The sequence below is a fragment of the Nelumbo nucifera genome, chromosome 1 (assembly GCF_055504915.1).
Source record: "Nelumbo nucifera cultivar China Antique chromosome 1, China Antique-T2T, whole genome shotgun sequence".
Classification (NCBI taxonomy): Eukaryota; Viridiplantae; Streptophyta; class Magnoliopsida; order Proteales; family Nelumbonaceae; genus Nelumbo; species Nelumbo nucifera.
Genome location: NC_142649.1, coordinates 186207359 through 186217598, shown reverse-complemented (window position 1 = coordinate 186217598; position 10240 = coordinate 186207359). Strand labels below are relative to the sequence as shown.

At 37.1% G+C, this 10240-nt stretch overlaps 1 protein-coding gene across 2 annotated transcripts; it reads left to right on the top strand.

Annotated features, from left to right (window-relative positions):
• The first annotated feature begins 377 nt into the window (after positions 1-377).
• Positions 378-7999, top strand: LOC104596099 (putative LRR receptor-like serine/threonine-protein kinase At1g63430). 2 transcript variants are annotated; one of them, XM_010257126.3, is made up of 13 exons: positions 378-877; positions 1106-1244; positions 1622-1693; positions 1795-1938; positions 2023-2172; positions 2667-2783; positions 2861-2925; positions 3332-3571; positions 3671-3876; positions 4030-4162; positions 4257-4414; positions 6742-6954; positions 7502-7999. In XM_010257126.3, exons 1-13 carry the CDS (start codon positions 793-795, stop codon positions 7745-7747), a joined length of 1968 nt encoding a protein of 655 aa, XP_010255428.1. In that variant the 5' UTR covers positions 378-792; the 3' UTR covers positions 7748-7999. The 2 variants fall into 2 exon arrangements, 1 of the variants encoding a protein (XP_010255428.1); XR_016080784.1 differs by having other exon boundaries at positions 379-877; positions 6759-6954.
• Positions 8000-10240: the final 2241 nt, after the last annotated feature.

Here is a 10240-nt window from a genome sequence, read left to right as displayed (position 1 = left end):
GCCATTTAATGATTGGCATTTTGAAAGTTTAGTTACTGATTTATAGCATTTTAAAGTTTGAGACCTAATTGACGAAATTTTACCAATTTTTAATTAGACATAAAACCGTCCCGGTACGATTGAAATTCTTTAAATCGGGCAGCCCGATTCGTACACCTAATTAATTTCATTTGTTTCATTCATGTGACAAAGAATTTCAGGGTTGAAATTTGCCAGTAGCAAAGCAGAGGATATGGACGGCAGAAACCAGTGGAACCTTTCTTTCATCATTTTTTGGCCTTATTCGCGCTGCATTCAGCGCACCCGCGCGCGGCCCTAAACTGATGGGCCCTTTTTAACTTCAATTACAAAAGAAAAAAGTCAGTAAACAAAAAAAATGTTACGACCAAAAAAATCAAAAATTGAAAACCGCAAATTAAAACCATACACCAGACAACATGCCACATACTCTCTCTCTCTCTCTCCACCTCTTTTCTTCTCCGGTTTCTTTATCTGTTATGTTTTTCAAAAATCTTTTACTTGCTCTTCAACCTCTCTCTATACTATATATAGCTGCACTAAAGATTCACACCTGAGTTCTATTAGTTCCTTCCTTCCCGCTAATGGGATGCTGTAGAAATAGGGGTTGAAGCTCCCTTTACTCTTTTCTTCTGTTTTATTTTTTGGAGTCCATCTCCATTTTTGTGTAGCTTTGGGTTTCTTTGGAGTTTAAGTTTGCGGGTATTTTTTTATTTTAAATTTTCTGTTCTTGAAAGAAAACTCAGAGACAGAGTGTAGACCGTTGCAGACAGGATGAAATTATTTGGTTCATTTCTCATTCTTCTTGTTGTTTCCGGAGTTATTTTTGGGTCTTGTAATTCGTTGGCATCTAATGAAGGTATATTTTGTTCTTACCAATTTTTAAATGTGTGTCCAACATTTTCAAAATATTCATACAACTGTTGAAGATTTAACTGTTTTTAAGAAACTCTGTGATTTACTTTTGTGTTTTCTAATTTCATGCATTTATTTGCACCGATTCATGTGGGTATTGCTTGCCAGAAGACCTCGTTTAAGTTCAAATCTTGTACTGATTTTTTTCATCTGTTTTTTATGTTTCGCACAGTTTCAGCTCTAATGGCCTTCAGAGAAACTATATATGAGGATCCCTTTATGCTTTTGTCAAGTTGGAATTCTCTCGATAAAGATCCTTGCAACTGGTCAGGCATTTCCTGTTCACAATATCGAGATCATGTTATAAAAATGTAAGAAATGCTTCTTCTACTTCATTATATAACCGGATATATTTTTCACGGGTAGATGAGTAGATCCCACTTGGACTATACAAATGAAAACCCAACATATAGACTTCAGATCTTTTAGTACTTTCTAAACTCAACAAGGGTTCCTCCTACATAAGCAAGTTAACTTAAACATAGCTGTTTCCAACTAAAATTTGGCACTGTATATGATCAGAAATTGCTTTTGATTAACAAAAATCATACTTACTTTTATACTTAGAATTGCTCCTCGCTTCTACAATACTATGTAGTTGTGTGCAAATGAGAAAACGTTTACGTTAAATCTGTTTTCATAATTTATGAAGGAGATAGGTTTTATATTTTGCTCTTGCCTTTTGCAGAAACCTTTCTTATTCTTCTCTAAGGGGATTTATTGCTCCAGAATTGGGCACTCTATCTTCCCTGAAAGAACTGTAAGATTTCTTTCAGCTTTCTGCAATCAAATAGGATTTGTTTGACATTTACTACTACAGAACGAGGATTAGAGCCTACTAATACAACGTTTCTTTTCCAGGGTTCTACACAAAAACAATCTCCATGGGACAATTCCAAAGGAAATTGGCATGCTGAAAACACTCAAGGTCTTGGATCTGGGGAAGAATCAACTATCAGGGTCGATTCCTCCAGAGATTGGAAACCTGACCAACATTATGAAAATGTAAGTGGCATTTGATTATGTTTCTATTGAACATTTTTTATTTGGTTTTCCTTGGCATTATGCAGTTTGCTTTTGCTGTTGCAGAAACCTTCAGTCTAATGAGTTGGCTGGGAGTGTGCCTCCTGAGCTTGGAAATTTGAGGAACCTCGTGGAACTTCAGTTGGATAGGAATAAACTTCAAGGAACTGTCCCTGGCAGTAGCAACTCAAGTTTTACATCTAACATGCATCAGAGGTCAGTTGAACGGTCTTTCATTGGCGCTAGCATTCATTTAGTTCTGTTGCACTATTATAATAGAGAGAGGCTTCATTTAGTTGGAGTGCATCCACCTTTTGACATATCTGAGTATGATAAAGAATCAGATGCTTATATATTAGTTGTTCAAGCCAATGTTTAATAACATTAAGTAGGATTCTTGTCAACATGTAGTTTCAACACAACATGATTTTTAACAATCCTTGAACTTCTTGAGATATGAGTAAAGCAAAGGACGTATTGTTTCAGATTTAGAGAGTTCAGTGGCTCCATTTCAGCACTGCTATGTTGGATGTAGGATGAGAAATGATGGTGTTAGATAAGGTTATTAAGTAAGGTAATCCTTTAGTTGAAACATAAATACGATCAAATCTGAGGCACACCCACTTTAGTTAGTCTGATAAAACTCTTAAAAGCATGAAATTGTAACATGGTTTTCTTCAAGTGTTTCTTATGTGTTAGTGTTGCCTTAGGTATGCATCTCCTGGAAATGGCACTGGCTTGTGCTGCTTATCTCAGCTAAGGAATGCAGATCTTTCATACAACTTCTTGGTTGGGAAAATACCACAGTGCTTGAAGTACCTTCCAAGGTACCTTCTTTAAGCCTTTGTCTTTGTTATATGACTTATATTTGTTCTGGAAACCTTACTCATTTGATTTTCCACAGAACAAGCTTTGAGGGAAACTGCTTCCAAGATAGCGATTGTAAACAGCGACCTGCTCCACAGTGTGGTACGTATATTGCAAATGTGTAGTTATTAATGTGCCAAATTTGATTGAAGACTATGTCTCTCAAGTGTTAGTATTAGAGAGAACTCCAATACAAGAATAAGTGAACTAGAAAAATGAAGTCTAGGGATACCTATCCATCCAAAAATCTGACCAATGCAATAAAAATTAAATAATTCCTTTGGAGTATCTGGTTATTACTCTCAGGTTATGGAAATCCTTGTTAAAGATATAATTTGACACTGATATCTCTCTATTTGATTTGGATATTAATTTTCCAGTGCATAATTTGGCATCATAATCATGATTGAATGATTATCTGGATAGTACATGATCTTGTATTTGACCTTACTTCCTAGGTAGTTGTTGAAATAGAACATGTTTTGTAGTGACTTTCTTCTCTTTACAGGTGTTACAGTTGTAAAAAGTCACACCGTAGACAACTCTAATCATTTGCATGATGAAGATGGACATAAGCATCATAAACTTCCCTGGTTGCTAGCTCTAGAAATCATAACAGGAACCATTGTGGGTATCCTCTTGTTCTTGACTATTGTTACTGCTGTTAAGCGATGCAAAGCAAAATCTCCTGTTGTAATCCCATGGAAGAAAACTTCAAATGGGAAGGAAAGCATGATAATATACATAGGTTAGTCTTTAAAGTCAATTTTTTTGCAATTTGTCTTCTTGTTGTGTTACATAATTCACATTTTCTTTCTGATTAATTGGTTGTTTGCTTTTGACATAGATCCTGAGATGCTGAAGGATGTTTGGAGGTTTAGCAGACAGGAGCTTGAAATAGCCTGTGAAGATTTCAGTAACATCATTGGATCCTCCCCAGATAGTCTGGTATACAAAGGCACCATGAAAGGTGGGCCAGAGATCGCTGTAATATCCCTTTGCATAAAGGAAGAGCATTGGACAGGCTACCTTGAGCTTTCTTTTCAGAGAGAGGTATTTACTCTTTCAATATTAACTTCAAAAAAGTCAACTGGCCTAATGCATAACTTAGCTCAAAAGAACTCCATACCAGAAAAAAAAAAAGTGGTAGCACCAAAAGTTATACAAACCTTTGGAACTAAAACTATTAATCGTGCCATGCTTCAGGTGGCAGATTTGGCAAGATTTGATCATGAGAATACAGGAAAATTGCTAGGTTATTGCAGGGAGTGCAAACCATTTTCGAGGATGCTGGTCTTTGAATATGCATCAAATGGGACACTTTATGAGCATCTTCATTGTAAGACAGCATTTGTTCTCCCTACTTTTATCTTTTTATATGAGTTCTTTTTGCTTGCATTTTTGGTCACTTAAATACAAAGGATTGCTTGCAGATGGTGAAGGATGTCAGTTATCTTGGACCCGACGCATGAAAATTATTATAGGCATTGCTCGTGGGCTAACATATCTGCACACAGAACTTCAACCTCCATTCACAATATCTGAGCTAAATTCAAATGCTATATATCTTACAGAAGATTTTACTCCTAAGGTTTGTGACTAATTCTTAAATTCTGCATATGAAAGAATTGGTCAAATCCAACATGGCCACCCTCCACCAAGAGTACATTTTTGGGATTCAAAATGAAAATCCAAGTTAACACATGGGGTTCAATTGGGTTTGCTAAAACCATAAGGGACTTAACATAAGGGTACTGATAATGGATGGTGTTGACACACAATCTAGGAAAACCTGAAATCAATGTTGTCAAGGTGGCTGGGAAATGCCTAACATTTGAGCCACCTTAGGCACAGCATAGCATAGGTCAGTGCCAAAATAAATAAATACAGGCTGGAACATGGAATGAAGTCTCCTGCTGGTTGAAGTCTCCTGTGGTTATAAAAAATTTTGAACTAGAAAAGGTACCAATCAGCTGCTGGTTGGTAAGGTCTCCTGCTGGTCATAGTGGAGACTTGCATCAAATCCTGCCTGCACCTGGGTTGGGGGATGGGCTACCCCCGTTGTGTAGCCCTTCACAAGATATAAAAAAAAAATGTAAACATATATGTAATTATGTATACAGTATACTTAGCAAGTAGAAACGTATATTTGTATGTATACAGTATACTTACCAAGAAACCACTCTTCTAATTAATTGCCAATTAATAGGTGTTTCAGATAGATGAAAGTGAATACCAAAGCTATTAAAGAGAAGTTTGACTAATTTATGTTTCACAATTTTTTATAACCACAGGCCCAACCTCACCCTGCCCAATGAAATTTGTATTCTTAAAAGAAGCAAAACTATTTGTTTGCTTATATTACTTGTTGATATTTGTAAAATTAAGCAAATCACTTTAGGTTAATAATGAAATAAAATGGCATGTATAGATGATGCAATCATTAGGTGGATCAACTTAGTCCTACACATTGATTAATTGGCCTTGTGTAATCAATGTGGGTATAGAAGCCACCTAGGGTATGACCATACAACCTAGATGATAGGGGTCTGAAATTGCCTACACTTTAGCTTGAGGGTCAAATAGCTGACCACCTAGGTGGAGGGCCAACTCATAGGCAACCAACTAGTTTACAATAAACTGTAGTTATATAATATTTAGATATGGTTACATGCACATATTATAAAGTATATATTTATCTATTCATTTTTATCGCTTAAGGTGTGGCTTTGGGTTGGATTTGGATGGCTGTGGTCTCTGTGTAAGGGTCTTTTGGATGTGCCTCTTTCTTGGGTGATATCTTATCACCTTTCTTCTGTATTCTTTTTTCTTTTAATAAAACCTTTTTTTTTATTCTTCAAAAAAAAATATCGCTTAAGTGTCACCTAGCAACCTTAACTACACTGTCTTGGTGATGATATTGCAGCTTCAAATGCCATGAAGACTACGTTAAATGATTTTATCCCAAATGGCATCCAAACATGCTATCAATAATATATTTCTAGTATGCAATATAAAATAGATGCACTTAGAATTAGATGTACAAAAAAAATAAATAAATAGTACATAAATATCAGTAGGAAGCAAGATTTATATTTTAGTAATTTTATCTAAATAAAAATGTATCCGTAGTATTTGGTTTTTACTGAAGTGCCATGGCCACCGTGTATCCAACATATGATTACGATATGATATCTTTCATTGTCAAATTTGAAGTGTCCTAATCCAAAGAAAATAAAAATAAAGGGTAGCCAAAGTTCTATACCCCTACTCTTTAGCACTAAGAATACTCTGGAATCCATGGCAGGGCCTTCCTAAACAGGGAAAGCTTATCTGACACTTCACCATGTCTTAGCTTTTTGTTACTTTGGTCCAGCCCATGTGTGAGGTTTTTTTTCTTATTCTTAATGATGCATTTGTTTGGATTGGTCAGAAACAAGGGATGGAGTAACCTGGGAACACCAAGGCTGGGTATTGATGTAAATCCACCCTAAATGTAACACAACTTTTGGATGTCTGTCAGTTATATGCTGCTGTATTGTCTTCTCGGTATTTGTTTTGGATACGGAGGTGTTCATTCCCTTTATATTATACTTAATGTGATTCACTGTTACTGATCAAAAAAGGGTCAGAAATAAGTTTTTGCCTTAAAAAGGACAATAATCTTGCTTAATATTTCAGAATGAATTTGTTTTTTCTATTCTTTTCTCCTGCTATGTATATCAGTCTTGAACAAACCAAAGCCCCAATATTGTGATTAAGAGTCAAGGTATCAGCTCAACTCTTCATGTCTTCAATGTTGAAAGTTGAAACTGTTCTAAACCTGTATCATTTTCAGTTAATATTTTTGTTATTTTGTTTAGTATTGCCTGATTTAAGATTCTGCTAACCATAGCCTTTGCCTCTCTAACCCCTCAGCTGGTTGATTTTGAAAGCTGGAAGACAGTAGTTGCAAGATCAGAAAAGAACTCGGGTTCCTTAAGCAGAGGCTCTTTTGGTAGTATTCCAGATTCTATAGATGAACGCCATCTGGATATTGAAGGCAACACATTTGCTTTTGGAGTACTCTTACTAGAAATAATCAGTGGTAGACTTCCATACTGCAAAGACAGAGGATGCTTGGTGGACTGGGTAAGAAGCACATAGGATCAGTATTTTCAGAAATTCCATTGTTGTTCCATCCTCATTGTTTTTTACCAATGTTTCTTTTTCTTTCTTTTCTTGTTAATATGGGTCATGTGGTCATCTACATAGGACTATCCTACTAACAATATACATTTACTCCCATATATCTTGGTTCAGTTTGTTAGTTATTTGGGTGTATCCATTAGACTATTACCTTAATTTCATTGTTTAAAGAGATATACCAATAGGCATGGTGTACCTCCAATCCTACAGTGGATGTCATGAGTATTATTTCACTACGAATTTTTCTTTGAGATGCATGTTAGTTATACAAATCTGGAGAATGTAGCTTGTAGTCTATCTGAAACTTGGTTTTAGGAGAAATAGCTAATGCTATAATCAAAGATAAGATTACACAATCTTATGATTAGGCTTAAATCTTCCTAATTGTCTTTTAATATCTTGATGAAATTGAATAAATATTATATTACTTGGTTTTATCCTGTATGTTCAGCAATCATAGTAATCTTATAGTTCTGTGCTGCTACTGCAGGCTAAGGAGTATCTAGAACTGCCAGAAGTAATATCTTACCTAGTGGATCCTGAACTGAAATATTTTAGATATGATGATCTCAAAGGTGTATGTGAAGTGGTGAACCTATGTATTCAATCAGATCCCACCAAACGGCCATCCATGAAGGAGTTATGCCCTATTTTGGAGAACAGGATTGACATTTCAGTATCTGCCCATCTCAAAGAATCTCCATTGGCATGGGCTGAGCTTGCTATATCCTCATAAGTCATAATGGTATTGAAAGCTAACACAATGTAAATCTGAAGTGTATGTATATCGTATAATATTATTTTCTTTCTTCTTTCTATAATTTTTTTTTTCAAATTTTTCACTTTTAGTCTTTTTTTAGATCATTTCTTTGTATTCCACAGAAATGATCATACTGAAGAAAATTAGAGCTTCATGATGGCAGAGGCAATTATCTTTGTAATATGTTGACTGATCAGTAAATTTTTCAAAATACTGAATGATTTTTTACGTTGAGAGCCCTATTTACTGTTCTTTTATTAAATATCTCGGAATGTGATTTCGTGATATAACTGGGTTTCAAGCAGTAGAAAACAAATAAGAGAAGGTGCGACCCCTTGAATCAAAGGCAATCAAGTTAGTCAAAGAATGTCCAAGGAAACAATGGGGATGGTAGGAAATGTAGTTTTTGTTTGGGATCATCGCCGTAGCCTGTATTGAGTTCCATTTGAATTGCAACCTTGCGAATGAGTGTAGTTAGCTGATGCAATTTTACTCCGACCCGAATGCCATCTTGGATGCCGGAAACATTGTAAGTTTGTAACTTTACCTAAAACACAACTCAGGAGTCAGGAAGATTAATAATTCCATTAGCCAACCCATTTAGCCTATAGGTTTGCACTTTCTGATGAACCAAAACGGATGCACAAAGCCCATTAGCCCACTGAACTAGCTCCTTTTAATCTCTCTCCAACCGTAGTTTCATCTATTGATACCAAGGAAAGGCATTACCTACATACCTTATTACCAAAAACAAGGAATGGCAGTAGATGGATGAGAGCTAATCTGACCATCTTGACCATATGGGGAATTTAGCTGTAGCGTTGAACTTGAAATTTCTCAGCTGAATTTGTCACCACCTAAACATGGAAATTGAAGGTAAATTCTACGAGTTCTGGTTCATACATCACTAGTAAGCTCATGTTTTTGGGATTGTTGAGTTGATTCTGCTCTTCCTTTTCACGGGTTTCCTGCTGCTTTTGTTCATTATTCTCGATTTAAAGATCACTAGCAAATAGCTCTTCCAAAATCTTAGTAAGGCTTTTGATGATGTCTGATCCGAGGTGGTTCAAATTGAGAATGCATTCAGATAATCCTGCCAATTGGACGAGGTTGAGGTGGAAGGACAAAGACATGCACCAAGGTGATCTGCAAGCAGAAGAAGAGTTAGAGGCCTGAGGAGTTGTTCCCCGGGTAGGCACTCCGACGCTCAAGTCAGTAAAAAGGCGGGAGGTCGGTCAAAACAAACTGAAGAGAGTAGGTTAGTTCAAACCGAGGTTAATGCAATGGGTGTTGAGGCGAGCCGAGAGTCAAAAGTCCTTTACCTTGAGGGGGAGATGCCTATATATAACCGAGCATTCATGTTGTAGTCGAATTAGGCCTGCGGAATTGTTGGGATGAGGTTACCCGCTAATGTGCTCATAAGGCTTTCCTTCCTTGGTGGAGTATTTTTCCTTGTCTGCATGAAACTCTTCTCCTTGGTGTGTCCATCCGTGACGCAGATGTGTTGGGCGGCGCTGGCGTGGTCCGAGGAGTTCGACCACAAAGACTGACACGTGGCGTCCTAGGCCAATTCAGGCACCACCTAAACACCACTCCCCTAGTTCTAAAGTCGAGGAGTATAGTTCTCAGTCACGATGGAGTGGAAAATCTTCTAAGTCCTCGGCTGAGGAACTTCAACTTCTTGAGCTGGTTGAAGTTCGGCCGGACCTAGCGAGTCAACCGATTGGTCTAAACTCTCTATTGTTTCCCACAACGTTGCATCGTTTTGTCTTCTTGAGGTTATGTGCGTGCAAAGTGCGGCACTAGATCTATGCCATTGATTTGATTCAATCCTGACCATTGGCTGCCTCTATATAACGAAGAGGGGCGAGCCATTTCACTTTGTCATTTTTCAGTGAGAGCGAGCTTGGGAGTTTGACAGGTGTCCGGTCCTCGACTAGTGCTTCAGGTGTTCCTGAAGGGATGAGAGATTCATCATTTGGATGGCCGAACCCTGCAGGAAGGTTGGGCGAAATTTTAAAAATTTCTTTTCTCCCATCTAGGAATTGCATTCCCTATTTTAAAAAACTGCATTTTCAAGGATCAATCTTGAACCCAAAACCAGACCAGATCTGAAACCAAAAGGGAGGAGAGGGATATACCTAATACGAAGTAGCAATAACTCACAATGAAAGTGTTCACGCCCAAGGAGAAGACCAAAACCTGTTTCCACTAAAGATGACACAGTGTGTGATGAAGCAGGATCAACAGGATGGCTCTTCAACAAGAATCGAATAGGGGCTGGTGAGCACGTCTTCTAATTGTTTTTTCAACCAAGAAACAATTCAAGAACCTTTCTTGATCAATTCCACAAGAGGAGAATGAACTGGGTAGGGATGGCAAGAGTATGAGAGAATTCTGCAGGTTGCTATGTGTTAAAATTGAGGAATTTACCCCCTATTTATAGTCTTCTTTGGATCAGTCTCCTAA